This window comes from Tenebrio molitor, chromosome 3, assembly GCF_963966145.1.
Source record: "Tenebrio molitor chromosome 3, icTenMoli1.1, whole genome shotgun sequence".
NCBI classification, from domain to species: Eukaryota; Metazoa; Arthropoda; class Insecta; order Coleoptera; family Tenebrionidae; genus Tenebrio; species Tenebrio molitor.
Genome location: NC_091048.1, coordinates 12,936,295 through 12,955,966, shown reverse-complemented (window position 1 = coordinate 12,955,966; position 19,672 = coordinate 12,936,295). Strand labels below are relative to the sequence as shown.

The 19,672-nt window shown below is 33.9% G+C and overlaps 3 protein-coding genes across 8 annotated transcripts in view; 1 reads left to right on the top strand and 2 right to left on the bottom strand.

Annotated features, from left to right (window-relative positions):
* LOC138126098 (uncharacterized) overlaps nucleotides 1-19,672 on the bottom strand; it is a 404,235-nt gene that overhangs the window by 182,797 nt on the left and 201,766 nt on the right. The gene's annotated exons all lie outside the window — the stretch shown is intronic.
* Tpst (tyrosylprotein sulfotransferase) overlaps nucleotides 1-19,672 on the top strand; it is a 176,525-nt gene that overhangs the window by 57,180 nt on the left and 99,673 nt on the right. For 2 of the 6 annotated variants that reach the window (XM_069040867.1, XM_069040865.1), the window contains one exon: nucleotides 4,977-5,079. The exons of the other annotated variants lie outside the window; for them this stretch is intronic. The gene's annotated coding sequence lies outside the window, so the exon portion shown is untranslated. The remainder of the gene's footprint in view (nucleotides 1-4,976; nucleotides 5,080-19,672) is intronic. 6 annotated transcript variants of the gene reach the window in all.
* On the bottom strand, nucleotides 7,078-9,846 carry LOC138125514 (uncharacterized). The gene is made up of 5 exons (XM_069040862.1): nucleotides 8,717-9,846; nucleotides 8,362-8,646; nucleotides 8,102-8,309; nucleotides 7,689-8,047; nucleotides 7,078-7,628 (listed from the first exon to the last, which is right to left on the bottom strand). The coding sequence occupies exons 1-5, from the start codon at nucleotides 8,828-8,830 to the stop codon at nucleotides 7,140-7,142; spliced, it is 1,455 nt and encodes a 484-aa protein (XP_068896963.1). The 5' UTR covers nucleotides 8,831-9,846; the 3' UTR covers nucleotides 7,078-7,139.

Here is a 19,672-nt window from a genome sequence, read left to right as displayed (position 1 = left end):
TTATAGGTGACGATGAGTAGAATTCATACACAAAAATTGTTTCTAATAAAAGTTTTATCGTTTTCGAGATAAAAATAATTCAAAATTTGGTCAAAATTTGCTGTACGCTAATGAGTTAATTGGGTTCAAAAAAGGTAATTCTGGTTGCTTGGCTGCAATTTCTTTAGCAACGGTACCCGTTACACCTATGACATTTGTCCAGTTTAATGTTAAATTTGCGTATTCTACAAAAAGTTATGAAAATCGCAAAACAAGAATACGCCGCTTTGCATTTACTCTATGGCGAAACACACGTGGTAATTCAAGAGCGGCAAGGCGACTATACGGTGAGCGTTTTCCTGAAGGAGTCCTTCTGCCCCGTTCTACTTTTGTGGAGGTACAGCTGCGTTTATGTGAGACTTTCTAACTGGTTCCAGTACGATGGCGCCCCCGATCCTTCGATTTCATCCCTTTGGATTTTTATTTTTAGGGCCACACGAAAGATTTGGTATACGAAGTTGAAATAATAATAATAGAAGACTAACTCCGGGAACGCATAACAGACATCAGATTCGTAATAACCCAGAAATGCTGAATTCTGTTTATGAAAATTGGTACCGCCGGCGGCGAACTCATTTGTGTATAAATGCCAAGGGAAGGCACAGAACATTTATTATAAAATAATTTTTCTAATCTAGTTATTATTCTTAGTTAAAGTTGAAAGTACGAATATGTAAAATGTAAATAATTTATTCAATACATCATTTTGACTGTTTAATCACAATTAAGACGATACTCTTATTACACAGTTCTTCCACAATTTTGCACACACAAGCTCTACGTTTATTTACTCATTGAGGAACACCACTTTATTCATCTCAGTCTACAAAATCAGCTTTTGTACCTAAATAACCTGATGAATTAACACACACACAGAGAGTGTGCAGTATTTTCAATAAATGTCATTAATTTAATTCAATTTGTCAGATTTGTCATAAACGATTTAGGTATGTTGCTTAGATACTGTCATCTTTACAAACACCAACAATTAATTTCTGACTAGGTATGTATTTTTGTGGTCAGCAGCGTCGAATGAGTGTGGATAGGGGTTAATTTATCCCCATTATTTTGGACCTAATAAAAAGGGGTTTTCCGGACTTGTTAGAGCCTTCTAATGACCCAGAATTTTTTTGGCAGGTTATATCGGGACTATCCTGTATAGTATGATCAAAAAGTCGGCTACTCTGCCGTAGAATTAAAAAGCTATCTAGGAAGTTATTTATTTCAATGATTTTTGACATTTATTTGACAACTTTCAAGTTAGCATGTTATAATTCAAAATGTTTCATATAATTTTTATTATTAAATCATACTACAGTAATGGAAATCGTGGTGAAAATGGTGCTTGGATTTATTCGTCTCGTTTATGTTTAAACGAGTTCCGTGAGGGATTAGCACTCCTTTGAAGTACACATAAAAACTACGGATAGTAGAAGTAAATAATTCTATAGATGGTTTTTACATTTAATGGCTACCGCGATCCAAAGACTTTTTGATCATACGATATTTCTAGCACATTTAATTACCAATTTTAAACTGTAGTTATAAAAAATTCAAAAACGGAAAAATTCTCTATTCATTTTTGCCTAGTTTATTTGCATATTCGTTTATTTTCCTTATTTAATACCCACCTATCTAAAATTTGCGTTTTCTATTTGAAAGTTTTTATAAATGCAACATTTTTATGTCTTTTTTATTATCATAAGTACAGGGTTGCGATTATGTACGGATCGCTAGAACTTTGAAATTTCAAATGCACTTAAGGCTCATTAGAAGCTACATACTTATTGCGAGTAAATTAAAAACAAACAAAAAATCCATAAGTTTTCAAAGTACAAAGCCAACTTGATTTTTTTAAATGGGAATATGGATTAAAGGGGGCATCATTAAAAAGCTTATCTTTTGTAGAATTAAATGATATAATAGGGTTTAGTGATTTGTTCGACAGAATAGCAGAAAAAAATTAAAACTTAATTAAAACAAAATGAAAACACGTAAGTGAAGCAGCATTTAAATTCCGTAAAAAATTAGAGAAAACCAAACTTATGGGAGTAGAGAATGTCGCGATTCAATTATTTCATTTCTCATTGAAACATCTGATTGAGAATATTAAAATTTTGTAAATAAGAGGAGTACCCACAGTCCATTCTATTTAAGAATGCAGTAGATGTCGCTTCGAATGGAGAACGTTTCACACTGAAGAACGCGGCAAATTTAAATTTAAAAAATTAACAAAAAAAAGCCATAAAGGAACTTACGATAGTGGTATTCTAAAAACAAAACTGTAGTTTAATGATGCGTTTGAAACAAATACTCGATAAGTTTGACACTAACAACCAAAAAATCCATGAAACATCAAAATTTGACAGTAGTTATCAAAAATCGAGCATTGCCTTGTTGTAAACTTTTCTCTCATTTTGACCAATCAACTTCGGGAAAATAGTCCCAATGCTATTCTACACTGCATGCATAGATGGAATAGACTTTAGTTGGATACATAAGTTTGATATTTGAAACTTTATCAATCAATTAGGTATACAGTAATTGCTTTCTAAGTTTTGTGCTCTTAAAATTTGATATCGTTTCACACACCTTGCAATAAATGCTTTGAATGAAATTAAAATGACAAAACTAAGCGAAACAACGAAAATCTAATAAAATGTTTCATGTAATACCGTAAGAGCAAAAAAAATGCCATCAAGGATAACTATGAAAAAGAAAGTGCTGTGACTTTGATTAAGAAATTCGTCATTTGTATAATCCTGAAATGAGTTATTTAAATAAACAATTATAGGCATTATTGCATTTTTCCCTGCAACTTACAGTTGCACAAGCACATCATGGAATGTGTCATAGCTCTCCTTGACGGCATTTTTTTTTGCTCTTACGGTATTTGAACAACAGGTATGTTTCAAAGTTATTTAAAAAATTGTTTCCTAAGATTCTGTCGAACAAATCACCAAACCTTTTATATCATTTAATTCTAAAAAAAAAATAAGCTATTTAAGGATGCCCCATTTAACCCATGTTCCCATTTAAAAAAAATCACGTTGGCTTTGTATTTTGAAAACTTACGGATAAAAAAATGTTCTAAAACATTTGAAAAGTAGCTTTCAGTGAGTCCTAAGTCTGTTTAAAATTTCAGGGTTCTAGCTTAAACCATTTTAGCAGCGCGGAGCCAGTTCCATACATAATCACAAGCCTATATAATGTTGTTAATGTTACTGTCCTAATGGAATGGCACACTGTTATACGTCCAATATTTTGAAAATTTCATTCAACTTTTTATTTTTCTTAATACAAAATGTTTCTCACAAGACAGTGTTTTTTGAGCAACCCCCCGATTGAATCAGGAACGTTCGTGACCATTTCAGATTACCTAGATCACTACTTTTAACATCGTTCCTACATTACTGTTTTAACGCTTGGATATGCTTCTAAACCTACGTCCAGATAATAATTCAGCTCTTAAATTCACTCGTGATACTGTCACCTACAATTTTTTGAATTAAAAAATGTATGCTTTGTTATAAAATAATACAGGTTGTCCAAGTGTACCATACTTTATTTTTTGTGAGGTTATGTATGATGTGGATGTTTCTGTCAAATTTCGGTCGGATCAAAATTTATTTTGGCTGTTGTTGGGTTGTTTAAATTTAAAAAAGACATGCAACATTAAATAGAAAAACTAGAAAATCTCATTAGAACAGTCAATTGCTTACTTTTATTTGGCTTTAAGTACTTGTTCTCTTTTGTGTTTTTTTTCGAATTGTTGACAAATTGTAATTGACACTGTCATAAAAATTTGGCGGGGTTTGTATTGCTGCAAGGTAGTCAACCAAGTGCATTGAAAAGTACTAGAACAGCTTTATCATTTTAATCAGTGCTACAACTTGACGGAACCTTGATAGTTTGGATGTTTTTGGAATTCACTATAGTAATTGTATTCAATGTATCACTTTACGCGTTTTGTGTAATCTTTTTAATTTTTATTTTTGCTCATTGGTGTAATTGTTTTCAATAGTGAAACAGAATTCACAACAGAAAATTAATACCTATTTAAGAATGTCTCAAATTTTAATATGTTGCTATTTCAAGAATGGCAACTTGGTGATGTATTTTTTATGGAATATGTATACATATTTATGCGTTTTTTGCCTCTTAAATTCTTGCTTTTATTTAGCATTGATTAGACATTAATATTCATTAAATTGTACGATTATTGACAATTTAATTTTCTTATGAATTATGAATTAAACTTTAGATACTAAATTAAGAAAAGAGAAACGAAAATATCGACGTTACGTGCAAAAAGTAATCAAATTCGTTAACAGTTGTATTTGATCAATATTGCAACACTTTGACTGTCTTGACTGATTGAAGAGTAAATTGTATCATGTTAATTGAAACGCCAATTCAGTGCGCGATCTATTTAAGCGGGAACTGAAAATGTATTCTGTATGAATCTTCTCTCATGGTCAGTAATGGATCTATTTACCATGTGTCTTGTTTGAAAACTGTGATATATTTATTCGTTCTAATTTTCTTGACATGATACCCAAGTGCGTGAAATAATACTGTTTTCTTGTTGCCACAGTGGGTAATAGGAAAGGAAGCGATTCATTTTATAAATGGATGTTGGCCAATCTAAAATTATATCTGTTGATCTGATTGACTAAGAGTTACAGTTGCGTTGACGATTTTTTTTTCCATATTTGGTACAATTTTGGTCAGAAATTTGGTTACCAATTAACATGTTGAAATTCGAGCGATTTGATTTGTAAATTATTTACGATTCATGAACATTGATTATTTTTTTGTGCGAAAGGAAAAGCATTAACCGCAACTGGTTGTAACCCAGATAGTGAAATTTAATTTTTGTCCATGTCATCTCAATATAAAATTTAATATAAGGTTCCTTTCTCTATTCTTATAAGGATCTCGTAAGCGGAACACTCGGACTGCATTTCACATCCGCAGAATTGGCAACCAACCCCAGAGAACAAACAGGAAACGTGCTGACAGGTTATCGAAAAACAGGTTAGGATAAGGGTTAAAAATAAGGTCGCGCCAACTTAGAAAATCTGGTATTGGCAAAATCATGCCCTACGACCTAGAAGGGCAGGCGTGACGTGTTTTATGGCGCAATTAAGCGAACACATCGTTGTTGACGGCAACGTAAAACCCCCGTTTAATTCGTTTCGTTTAATGTAAAGCCGGCAGCAGATAAGGTGTGATGTTAACGAACATGTTTGTTTTACTGTTTCGTGTTTTACGTAATCGTAATTCATTTTAGTTGCTCTCTATTTGATTCACTTATTTTCATAAACATCGGCGGATTATATGTTCTATTGCTGTTTCTCTAAACAAAAAAAAAGTTCATTAATCTGGTTTTGCTTCCATTAATTTTAATATTCCGCGGAACGAAACGCCAAATACATATTTAATTTCTGTTAAGGGTACGAGTGAGATGACCTAAAGTGTTGAAAAGCGAATTGAAAATTTTGGAAATTATTAATGCGGCGTCTCCTAAAAAAAGCCTACAAAGTTATCGAAAACGTAACAGTCTACTTTTTACCCCAGAAAAAAATAAAATCTTAAGGTTGACAATGTGACTACATTGTTTGAAATATTAGTAGATAATTTCAGGACTAAAAAATTGGGATGGGGCCGAGTCGAAGACCCGGCCTAGTAACTTGCCCGACATCAATTTAAACCAATCTGAATTGACCCGAGATACCTACCCTGTCCGTGTTAACTCACATAAGTCGTCTTCTAATTTTTGCAAATAGTAAATATCATTTCCAACATAAAAACACATGCCCTTTCAACTGGTAATGTCAAATTTCCATGTCACCTCATTATTTTTTCGAGCAACCCCCACTCTCTTCCACCCCTCGTAGTCGGATTGACACCAAACTCTATTCGGTGGTCACTATTACAGAGTTATTTCCAATGGCAAGATCCGAGATTATTTTGTTAAAAGTTTCAACAGTTGTCGCCGTCGATCTATGAAGTCGTAAATAACTTTATAAATCCGCCATATTGCAAAAATCAGCAAATGGTAAACATCGTTTCCGACGTAAAAACACATGCCCTTTCAAACGGTAAAGTCAAATTTCCATGTTCCCTTATTATTCTTTCATCCTACCCCCACCCTGTTCCACCTCCCGTGGTCCGATTGACACCAAAAGCTTTTCAACTCGAGAGACTACGGGTAAGTTTGTGTTGGTCAAATTTGAAAGCAATCGGTCAAAGCGTTTTTGAGTAATCGTGGGAGAACGAAAAGTGGGACAGACAGACGGACAGAGATCATTCTAAAAACTTCATAGACGTGTTCAGGGGACCTCAAAACGTACAGATCTGATGAAATTAGCAATTCGAAATTTTGGACCGATCACAATAACTTACCCACCTTTGGTCGGGTAAGTTAAAAATTGTGTTTAATTATGAAGCGAAATTATGAACTGTAAAACTCGTTTTAAAATATGTATTAATGAAATTTAAAAGTTACAGTTTTGTCAAATGGACATTTTTATTGCTTGTGTTTTTTCTAACCGGTTTAGTTTTCCTTGATCGTCTTAGTTGGATTTGAACCAAGTTTATATCGCGACAGATACGTACACCATGCACCTTTCCCCCAGACCACGAACTCCCCTTAATCTTGATCTCTTATCGGAGCAGTGTGTGAAGGAGTTAATTTTGCTGCCGTCAAACATTCATTTGCAAATAAGTGAGTAATGCAGTGTAAACAAAATGTTAATTAGTTAGTGCCGCGAAAAGTTCACCTCACTTCAATTGAACCTGAAACGTGAATTTCAGATATTCTTGTTTAAAATAAAACATTATCTTGTTATTACTAGGGCCCGGATTTTAGGCAATTAAAAAGTCGGAAATAGGTGCCTAAAATAGTCCCTTAAACTACTGCAAATAGTCCCTTAAAAACTGAAAATAAGCCATACTAGGTCCTTAAAGTTGTGGTTAATTAAATTAAAAAATGTGTTTTTAAAGTTTTAAGTAGGTACACACAACAAGATATTTACTAATTATTTTTTATTAATTAATATACAATACTACAAGTTTGTTAGTTATTTACATTGTTACGTATTTACATTGCATACAAGATATTGCTCTAAATTTTCTACTTTAAAACATTGTCGGTTATCCACCAAAATGGACTTATATTTTGAAAAACTTCTTTCTACCTCGCAAGAGGTAATGGGCGCAAATTTGTAATAAATTTCTTCCATTTTGGTGTCATGTTCCGGCACATCTTCACCTCTAAAAATTCTTGCCAATTCTAGAAGAAATTTGTATCCAGGATTTTTTTCAGTAACATCTTCAAGTTTTTTTAATGCTACTGCTGCTACAGGGCCTGGAGATTTTTTTAGGGAGGTAAATACGTTTTCAACAATTTTGATTGAATCGGTTAAAGGTAACCCATTTTTTTCCAATTGAGTAATACTTTCGCAGATTATTTTAAAATTACTGCGAACATAAATTAATTGGTTTTTTATTCCGGGTTTCTTCATTATAGACTGTGCTTTTTGAATAGCAACAGCAGAACTTCCATCAAAGGACATGACAACCTGTGAGTAGTTAAAAACAGTTTAACAATCAATTAATTTGCTTATCTTTTATATACTTACTTCTTTAATGGAATCAAAGTGTTCGCTGTAAAACATAGCAGCCTGAAGCCATGTTCCCCATCGTGTTAAAATTGGCTGTGGAGGCAGTGGCATTTCTTTTAGTTTTTCTTTGTACATTTCAACTCTCAAAGGTGCCTTAACGAAAATTTTTTTCACGTTCGAAATTAAATTATCCACATCTTCATATTGATAGCGAATTTTTTCAGCCACTAGATTTAAAGCATGCGCTAAGCATGTGACATGCACAATTTTTGGATAAAACACCTTAAGGTGTCTACCAGATTTTATCATATATGGTGCTCCATCCGTTACAAACAAAAGAAACTTTTCAGCAACAACTCTGGTACTCCACAAGATTTCTACGCATAGAAATTTTAAATCAAAATAAATTTAAAAAAGTGAAAAACCCTTACCTAAAGATTGATTTACGAATCTAGCTATTGTCTCATGATTTGTTCTTTCTAATTGTTTAGACGCCAAAAGATAAGATTTTCCAGGTTCATCTTCTGAAAGTTTCCCAACCAGACAATTCGCCACATATCGCCCAAGTGCATCTGTTGTTTCGTCAACTGAAACCCATATGTTAAAAGGATCCAGCTCATTCCGAATGCGGTCAATAGTCTAAAAGTGAAAATAATTTTAAATTAAATATTAAAAGATAGTATGTTCATACATCTTTGTAGCATTTTGGTAAATAATTTTTCCGTAAAGTAGACTCATCCGGAATTTTTCTACCACAATATTTTGTCAGAAAATTCTGAAACGCAGGATTTTGTAGTTTGTGCCATGGTATATTGGCAGCTAAAAAGACGTTACAAAGTTCCATATTGAATGTACTATTTGCCGATTCCTCCAAGTTCTGTGTCAGCAACGTTTGCCGAAGCGGTGTCATAATGTTCTCTTTATGGATGGCCGTTTGCTCATGCTGTTGCAAGTGACATTTTTTTTCGCATATAAACTACAAAAAATAAAATTTTCAAATAAGTAAAAAATATAAAATGACATATTTTTAATTATGCTTAACTTACCAGTTTACCACAAGCTTTACAAAACATTTCTCGGGTTGATTTTATTTCATATAAATCTTTCTTGCTTGTCCACTGTAATATTTTTTCGCGTAAACTAATTTTTTGTTTCGGCATTATGTTCACTTTAAACAGGTTCACAAGAAACACGACCACTGCACGGAGATAAAGTAAACGAGAAATGACAAATTTGTAATGCTTATATTTACGTCTCCCACCAAATTTCAGAGGAGATGGTTAATTTTATATTTCTTAAATTTTTAGAAAATGACACCCTTAAGGTTTCTCTTATTGTTTCACTTCGGGATTTTAATTTTCGTTTTTATGGCAAGGACCATTTTATAAACGTTAAAGCTTCTAACAATACCTAAGTATCAGAAAACATTAGACCGCGTATACCTGCACCCCTTCGAACAGAGGCAAACAGATAAACTCTGTAATTTATGCCAGTCCAGTCTAATGGTTTGTGGTACTTAGGTATTGTCGGAGTATTTACCGCTGACATCATGGTCCCAACCGTAAAAGCGAAAAAGTAATTCCTGTATTGTACTGCACTTTGTACATTTCAGTAATTACATCTCCTTAAATTTTAAAATCATAAAGCATTGTAAATTTTATTGAGGTACCACTTTTACATTTTCAATACCGTAAACTTCCCAGAATTCGAAAATTGGGAAAAAACCGCAAAAATGAAATTGATTTTTGGTCATTTTAGGCATGTTCAGGCAGTTAAAAGGTAAAATAGGTATTTAAAGGGCATTTTAGGCCGAATAGGCAGAATCAAATATGGCTCTAATTACTCTAATTAAGCCAGAAATCATTTATAGACAAGTTTCATACATGTGCCTTAAAAAATAAAAATAGTCCATTTTGCCTAAAATCCGGGCCCTAGTTATTACTATTAATATCATTTATCTACTTTGAGTTACAAATAGGCTCATTATTATACCGAAAACAGTTTAATAATGAAGCATATTATTAAACTGTTTTTGGTAACTTTTAGCTTTTGTTATATTGGTAACATCAGCCGTTTGACGTCAGGCGTCAAGGTAACGAATGAAGCTACGAGGTAAATTTAGTAAATATAACCTTACATTTTTGTGAAAAATTTCTATTACCAACCCACGCAAAAGTCCCTAGTCTAATATGAAAGCTTGAGAAATTTCAGGGATTAGTAAAGCAAAGTAGATAAAATAGCATATTACACTCGTTTAATATGACGTATTATCACATTCGTTCCGTTAAAGAATTTAAACACACTCATGTGATAATACAACGTCTTGTTAAACTCGTATAATAATATATTTACTATTAAAACCCGTAACTTGCGTGATAGATTTTTTTATGTGCAATTCACGGTTTAGGAATGTGAATGATTTAAACAAAGTTCATGAGTTTCCCAAATACATACTCGTATAATATGTGTTGGGACAAATGAATAAAGATTCAATGTAATATATGTAGTTGATCTAAGTATCAATACCAAATGTGCAAAAATTGGGGGGTGGTATTTAAATATACCGTTGGGAAACAGGAAGGGGTAGAAAAATGAAAATTATCGGACAATATTTCTTTCAAGAAAAAATTGACCTGTCAGATTTCTTTTTCGAAAAGTCCAGTGGTGAAGAAAATATATAAGTTTGTACTATGGCGGACAATAAATTTAGGCCGGGCTATCATTGCCTTGACATCAAAATGTGAAGCTGGCATTATGTTCAACTAACCCCATTTTCGATTTTTGTCATTGTTGTCATCGTGATAGCGATAATCAAAATTAAAAGAAGCGTGCACCAGAGAGAAGTGCTAGAGTGCCAACACTTTAAGGAGAACACACCAATAAAGTTGCGCCGCAGACGCAACTACGTTGGTCGAGTCCATTCTTCGATTTTTAGGGAGGGAAGGTAGAACCGCTTCGCTTACTGGCCATGCGGCGTCAGAGGCGTACGTTCATTCGTGATCTGCTTTGCCAGTGTTCGTTTCGTTGTTTCGTGATTTCAAGGTTGTTTTGATTGTATTGATAAAAACGGTATCACAATAATTCAAATGAAAACGTATGCCCCCATTTCTGAACGCAAGTGATACGCCACTGAACAAAACTTCACGGACAGATTTGGATGACTCAACGTGTTCTCCTTAAAGTGTGCGGACTTTACTACAAATCAGTTATGACTTATGCTAGCGCGTCATGATCTGTAAGTTACGAAAAGGGCGAAGCTTGAAAACCTTCAGTTTGACAAATTGACACATCAGTCATAAGGACAATAAATGTTCGCTTGCATTGACTTTTTTGAAATGTCAGAAATTTGCCGGCCTAAATTTATTGTCCGCCATAGTACATATTTCCATTATTGCAAACTTTTGGCGTGCACTGTAAGGAATAATGTACTATCTAAAATGCGTGTGTTAATTTTAACACGTAGCAGAGCTGGTTAAATGAAACGTTTTCTCTGTTTGAATTTTTTACGAAAATGTGTCGCAAATTAATTTAAAATTTAGAATAAATTCGACATCAAAATGTATATCTGTCTATGAGTAAGGGCGAAAATTTTCTGTTACAGAAATGGAGACTTGTCAAAAAAGTTATTGTTATAGAAAAAATTAAATAATTAAAATTTTAATTCTCATGGTTACATAAAACGACTCGTTTGATATAAATTGGGGGGCAAAAAATCTTGAAACATTTTACGAATTTTGCAAAATGTTATAGAGAAAAGTTTAATAAATTGACGAGTTCTTCCACTGGTTAAAATTAACACACGTTTTTCAGATATCTCCTGTACTGTATATCAAATTATACTTGAACTGCATATTTTTTTAAAGATAATCTGCATTCCGTTATATTTGTGTATTGTGTATTGTAAGTATCATTTTAAAGTTTTTTTTTGTTTTTCAGTTTATTTTTAATAAATTACATACAACGTGTAACAGAAATAAGTACATTAATTTTAACCAGTAACAGAATTCGTCATGATGAACAATTTTTCTATGTACCACTTTTTCCAAATCGGCAAATTTTTTTAACATCTTCCCCCCCCATAAATTAACGAGCCGTTCAGCCGTTTACGTAAGCCTTCTAAGCACAGCGACCAGGTAGCGTGGTCTCCAGGGCGGGTAGCGAAATTTGTGAAAAATTTTAAACAATTTTAACTCATTAGCAAGAACGTTTACAAAAAAATTTTATTTAGAAAAGTTGTTGCTCTTGATGAGTTTTATTACCAGTTAAAATTAATGTACTTATTTCTGTTACACGTTGTATATAGGGCTATTCACATAAGAATACGAGCTGTACTAGCCTAACATGCAACCCAAATTACATTTACATTACAAAAACCATGGTGCCGGTAGTGTAATGTGGATTGCATGCATGTTAGGCTCGTACTCATATGTGAATAACCCTGTATACAGGATATAATCTGCCAGAAGAAATCCAGTAATAGGTGACGATGAGTAGAACTCAATGTTTCTAATAAATGTCTACTTCGTTTTCGAGATAATAGTAGTTTATTTAACGAGTTTGTGTGTAAGTTGGGCCTTTTTTGGCATGAGTGGGTCAGTTTAAAACGCGAGTGAACGAGCGTTTTATAGGCCCACGAGTGCCAAAAAAGGCCCAATTTACACACGAACGGGTTGAATACAACGTTTTTTTGTCCGGTCGTCCATGTTTCTAGTCAATAGCGCAATTGATTTCCAAATTCGTACAATCAAAATTTTTCTACAATGATACAATCAAAATTTTATGATAAATTATTTCCGATTTATTTGTATCGATTTATAAAGAAATAATCATTAAATACAGGGTATTAGGTAAACGTCCGGCCAAACTTTAACGCGAGCTACTGGCTTCATGTAGAACTCGGAAAAAATATTTAAAAAACTCTGTCAAAAAATAAATTGACATTTAATTTTTGGCGTACGTTTTATAAAATATGATATACAGGGTGTATTTTTAAAATATGCCGAAATTTTACCTACGAGGTTGTGGGACAACGTAGAAGACTAAAAGCAGTTAAAAAAAATTGTCCTTCAAAAATTAAATGTCAATTTATTTTTTGACAGAATTTTTTAAATATTTTTTCCGAGTTCTACATGAAGCCAGTAGCTCGGGGTTAAAGTTTGGCCGGACATTTACCTAACACCCTGTATATAAGTTGACATTTTTAATCGGATCTTGTTTTGACTCAAGAGTTGATCGCTTTGCGTTAGCATTGGTGGTGAGCCACGTGGTCGTCTGAACAATGGTTGACACTTCGGCATTAATAGCTGTTGATTCTTAGTTTTCGCAATGTTTCTCTTTGGAATGCCCGGTAAGGATGGTAATTAAGGGCACCAGCGAATTCCTTAAGTCATTTTCTATCTTTACAGTGGTTTTTTGTCATAAAATCAATGCTTTTTAATTGCACAATTTCAATTTTTATGTGCCCGCGAAACACTTCTCCATAAGATGCCATGTTATTCAGTCCATTTTCGAAAGCCTTTTATTTAAAATTTAACTCGGTAAGGCCCTTAAAAAACTTCAGATTTATATTCCAAAAGTGTTCAACTTTTGATTTGTACACTTTTTGTTACAAATTCAATGGTATCGATGTGACGACCGGACTACTTTAAAAGCTCCAAATCGCTTAAAATCTTTAAAATTAGCTTGACGTTTCGTTTTGACAAGTTGTGACATTTATCAAAATCCGTTCACACAGGAGAAAATTCTCAAATTCTGACAGTGTCGAACAAAAAAAAACAATTGAAAATTTGGTCAAAATTTGTTCGCTAGTGAGTTAATTGAGTTTAAAAAGGTAATCCTGGTTGCTTGGTTGCAGTTACTTTAGCAACGGTACCTGTAATACCTATGACATTTGTCTAGTTTAATTTTAAATTTGCAAATTCTACAAAAAGTTATGAAGGAATCCTTCCGTCCCGTTATACTTTTGTACGAGTACATGCGTTTATGTAAGACTGGTTTTGATTTGACCCCTTTGGATTTTTATTTTTGGGGCCACACGAAAGATTTGGTATACGAAGTTGAAGTAAATACAGAAGACCAACTCCGGAAACGCGTAGCAGACGCTGCGAATCAGATTAGTAATAATAATAACCCAGAAATGCTGAATTCTGTTTATGAAAATTGGTGTACTTTGTCCAGCGAGAGATTGGGAGATTTTAAATTGTATTAAATTAATCCAACACTACAAAATGCACTAGAATACATTAATTAGAGCATAATTTCAGGGCAAAAATGTTACTGCTTGAAGGATATATACAGGTGTTTCTGAAATACGTGTGTTAATTTTAACCAGTGGAATAACGCGCCAAATCATGGAACTTTTCACTATAACATTTTTACCAAAAAGCAATACAAATTGATTTAAAATTTGGAATAAATTAACCATCAAAGTGTATACCCGCCAATGGGTAAGGGCGAAAATTTTCTATTGTGATAGAAACAGACCTTTGTTAAAACGTTCCATTGTTATAGAAAAAAATAAATAATCAAAATCTAGGTTCTCATGGTTACAAAAAATAGAAACTAGTTAATCACACAAAACGACTCGTTTGGTAAAAATTGTGGGGCAAAAAATCTTGGAATATGTACTTTTAACGAATTTTACAAAATGTTATAGAGAAAAGTTTCATAAATTATCGAGTTCTTTCACTGGTTAAAATTAACACACGTATTTCAGAAACACCCTGTATATTTCAAATTTTACGTGCGCTAGGTACTATTTCCTCTACGTAGAATTTAGTGGTTTTTATGTCAACCAATCTCTCGCTGGACCTTTACCGGCGTACTCAAATGTGTATAAATGCCAAGGGAAGGACCATAGAAGATTTTAACATTTATTATAAAATATTTTTTATTATACCTGAATCATAATCCCTGTTTTTGACACTAAAATGCGTGGGAAAAAGGGCCTTTAAAACACTAAAGCTTTAAGGGTTGCTTAGGTAACAACAAATTCACCTACATTTTGACAATGATAAATAGACATTGATACACGATTTATGATAGCAACGAAACAACAACAATTGACTATTTCTATATCAACGATTAATGACACAGATTACCTCGGAAAAGGTATTTCAATTTGCTTTTTTTTGTTAAAATTTTCAGATTTTAGTGCAGGTATAATAAAAAATAGCGTATGATACACGTTTATAAGGGCCTTTAAAGCACTTGCGACGTTAAAAGCACTCCGCTACACGTCGTGCTCTTAAACTCGTCGCGCCTGCTTTAAAGACTTCCTTATAAACTTGTATCATAATATACTATTTTAAATCTAGTTCACAGTTACTTTTTATTAGTTATTTTATTATTGTCAGTTAAAGTTGAAAGTACGAATATGTAAAATATAAACAATTTATTCAATACATTATTTTGACTCTTTAACCACAATTATTACACAGTTCTTCCACAATTTTGCACACACTAATCCTCTACATTTATTTCCACATTGAGGAACACCACTTTATTTATTATTATTCATTTATCATTTGTGTCAGGCTACAAAATCAGCTTTTATACAACCTAAATAACCACACAATGTACAGCGTTTTCAATAATAGTTATTTACACAATTAGTGGGATAAAAGCAATATTACAGGATTCGAGTGTGAAGATTGCAGATGACGAGGGCGTTAGCCCGAGTTCATCTGTAATCACACGAGTTTCCTGTAATATGCTTTAGCCCACGTGTTATGTACAAAATTTTATCTAAGACCCGCCCCGAATTAAAAAAAAAGGTAAATCTAATTTATTTCCGCCAGTTTCATTACACCACTCAGTGGAATAATGACTTACTTATCCCACTGAGTGGGGTAATGAAGCTCACTTATCCCACTGAGTGGAGTAATGCAATGCGTCCGGTAATGAAGTTCCTTATTCCACTCAAATGAGTGGGATAAGTGTCATTTATCCCACGGGATTAGATAAATGTCATTAATTTGATTCAATTTGTCAGACTTGTCACAAACGATTCAGCTTTGTTGCTTAGATACTGTCACCCTTACATACACCAACAATTAATTCCTGATTAGGTACGTATTTTTGTGGTCAGCAGCGTCGAATGGGTATAGGTAGGGGTTGATTTATGCCCATTATTTTGGACCAAATAAAAAGGGGTTTTCCGGACTTGTTAGATCCTCGTAATGACCCAGAATTTTTTTGGCAGGTTATATCGGGATCACCTGTTGTATTATGCTAACTTTGGATCACATTTTTTTTTGTTTGGAACCACAAATGCTACTGGTGCATGCATTTTATTTTAATTGTATGATGATAATGAATCACAATCAAAATGGAATTTCACAACCAAACATTCTGTCGGTCGCGGTCGTAACAAAATATTGGAGTAAAGTTATAATTTTAAATGACGGTGCTGTGCTAGATAACTGTAAGTACATATTTTTTTTCCGTTGGTTCTGCCAACGGATAAAATATTTTTATTATTGAATGTTATACTTATCTATTTTTATCATTCATAGGTATTTATTATTGTAAGAGAATAAATTGGCCGGGGGTTAGTAGTTACTTAATTTAAATTAAAACGAAATAATTTGGTAATTTGACTGTAGTTCTCCGGTTCTCCACGGTTGGTTCTGTACTAAATTTTCTAAAACGACCAGTTCGGGTGGCAAGGGTGTCGGTTGCAGAAATGAAGTGTCTTCAAAGAGCTTTCAAGGACTAGCAGTTATAAACCGACTTGTGCAGGGTTGATTTTCTAAACTCTTGACAGTGAAGAGAGGCGGTTTTCTAAAGCGTATTGATCCACTGATCTATACTAAGCTCTGATTAGCAGTCGTATTACATCCCGATATAAAAGAAACTTACCAGAATTTTTATTTTATGACCAAAATAGTTTGTATCGGTCTCAGTTTTAAACACGAAAAGAGTAGCGTGCCAAACCAAAATTGCAAATGTTTTAGATTCTTGTACAAGGACTGCCATTTGTTTTTGTACGTGTTAAACCGAATCAGATTTTTTATAAATGTATTTGTGACAATATAACGTGTCGCTTTAAAATTTTGTACACATTTATTTTTGGTGCATTTTTTTTGTAAAGTTTAAACTATTCTATCTGTAAATTATTATATTTAAGAACATTGCTTAATTTACATGCCAAGTTAGTAAACATCAAATTGCTCGATTTAACGCAATGGATACTGTAAACATTGAATAAATTATAATTACCATTCCGCATCGTTCGTTGCCGTTTGGCGTAGAAGATCTATGTATGAAAGAACTACTACGAGTACGTTGCTTTTAACTGGTTTGTGGTAAATAAACAGTGGAATAGTTTATACACGATGTTCAATTTCTTTTTAAATGTTAGATCACAATTAATAGTGCTAAAGGAAGGTTGATGTTTCACGATTATATTTAAAATATTTTATAACACGTAGTATGTATGTACATCTTGAATATAAAATGTTTTACATGGTGATCTAAGAACTCCGTATCTTAAAGGCGGCCACACACACAGGGGGAAGAATGTGCAGTTAAAAGTGTACTCTCTGTGAGTACACACACACACACACACACACACACACACACACACACACTACTGCTTCCCCATTAGTTGTGCAGCAAACGTTCATCGTAATGGTGACCAAAAAAGGAAATTTGTCTGATGACAGTGGCGTGCCTTTGTATTGTATTCGCGAGACATATTTCGTAAATCAGATATAATACGGCCCTCAAAGGGGGCCACACACAGAGAGGGAAGAGTCAAGACTTGAATGCACACGCCACGGGGTACAGTTAAAATTTCCTGTGTGTGGAGAAGAATGTGGCACGCGCATTCAAGTCAGTTGGAATCAAAACTGTCTTGATTTTTGGCGTGCACATTCAAACCCGCACGGGGATAACTTTCTGTGTGTGGCGACAAGTCGCTGCATGCTTCGGTTGAAATTCAGTAGCGGCCGTATTATGTCTGATTTACGAAATATGTCTCGCGAATACAATACAAAGGCACGCCACTGTCATCAGACAAATTTCCTTTTTGGTCACCATTACGATGAACGTTTGCTGCACAACTGATGGGGAAGCAGTAGTGTGTGTACTCACAGAGAGTACGGGTTTCACTTAGGACAAGAGTGTACACTTTTAACTGCACATTCTTCCCCTGTATGTGTGGCCGTCTTTACAGTATTAAAACATCTACAGTTTTTTTTAATAACGAGGAAACAACGAAATTAAAGTAACTACAAAGCCTCTGGAGACCAGAAATGTTAATTTGTCAAAACATATTTCATTGGTTGTGCTCAATTATAGTTTCGTGAAGATTCTTGTTTCATAAAAATGGTAAACATTGTACGCCTGAATGATCGGGATAGTTTTTTTTGTTCAACATGTTTTAGGCATTTGCTTGGCGCGGCGTGTCTGCTCTTTTTCCCCGGCTAAATGCTTTGAAAATTGAAATTAGCCTACCGAGAGGTGTTTGAAAACCATATAATTGATTTACTTTGTAAAAGCGGAATCGAAAGATGATTCAATTTCACTATAATCGCAGATCCACTTTAATCCATCGAAAGTGAAAATAACCGCAAGAAAAGTTTAATAAGTAAGTTGGAAGTACATTTAGGTAAATGGTTAAATAAGTTTCCGATTCATTTGACTTGAGATTTTTTGTGAGAAATACCGGACACTATTTACCATAATAATGATACTTCCGCAACCGATTATTTATTATTATTACTATCATTAGAACAATATTCGAGAGTGTGAGAAAATACGTATCCAATGTGGCTTTTCAAATTTAGAAAAGCAATTTATTTGGAAATACGTTTCCAGAAAGAATTTTTTGAATACAATATGCAATAGCAACGATGCAGGTGAGATTGAGTAATTGGTTTATTTCCTCTTGCTTTTGTGGAATTGAATGTTGTGAAGGTCTGCGTGTTCGTGTCTCCTACCGGTTTCGCGGCGGACGACGAGGAATCAAAAGCTTGAATCAGTCGGTTCGATTTGTGATATGAATTTTGATGGCTTATCGGAGGCATTGTCTATGAAACCGGCTCGTATTCCGACTTAAACGATTTTTATTGTAGTGCTGATTGTTCGCTTTCAGGTTCAATAGAAATTTTTTAGAGCGAACAATTCACTAAAAATCTGCACTGTAAAAAGTGTATAAATGTATAAAACAGAACAAATAACAGCAGCAGAGAACTTAGCTAATTGAATGAAGGAATAAAAAGTACTCGTAAAATCAAATAGAGTGGATATGGATTGCTAACAGGCAACAACCGCCAGGTTTTGTTCGCAGCTGAACAACCGGAGTCGAGTAGAAGTATTGTAGATTTTTTTTCTTACACAATTTTTCAAGATAACTTTCAAATATTATTTGCATATTGCGCAACGCGTGCATTTGTCACCGCTAGCGTGTCGCTAATCTTTAAAATAATGTCTCCGGTTTTTAGGAGTTTAGTTTGTATCAATTATTATAATCTACGATGATGACGTGCAAATTTCGTGGCCTTCTGCAATTTTGACGAGGGTGAAAAAACCCGAGTGATGAACTGCAAGGGGAAAAACACCCAGATTTACTATCAATTTGTTATACTCAACGGTTTCGGTGAGGACGAACTCAATGGACGCTTCCTTCTCATTCCTTACAATGAAGACGTTTAACGCGTCATAAAGTCCTTCGACAACGGTTTCATCCCGGATTGTGTCCGATTTGAATGGTGCCATGAGGGTAGCAGGCTCGATAAGCAATTTCTTTCTAAAAAAGGGCAATTTTCCTGACGATGACGCATCTGTTGCTTTCATGAAAGACGTAATCCATCAAAATATGTCATTTTCTGCTTCAACAAGATGTGATTAAAGGAAGGAGCGGTAATTGAACAGAATTAGAGGCTTGAACATGCTTCATAAACTGGAGAAAAGTGCACGAGTTTTACGATCACAACATTAGTTATTAATTAGTATTACTTATTAGAGTAAGTAGCGAAATATCGTATGACGAGAAG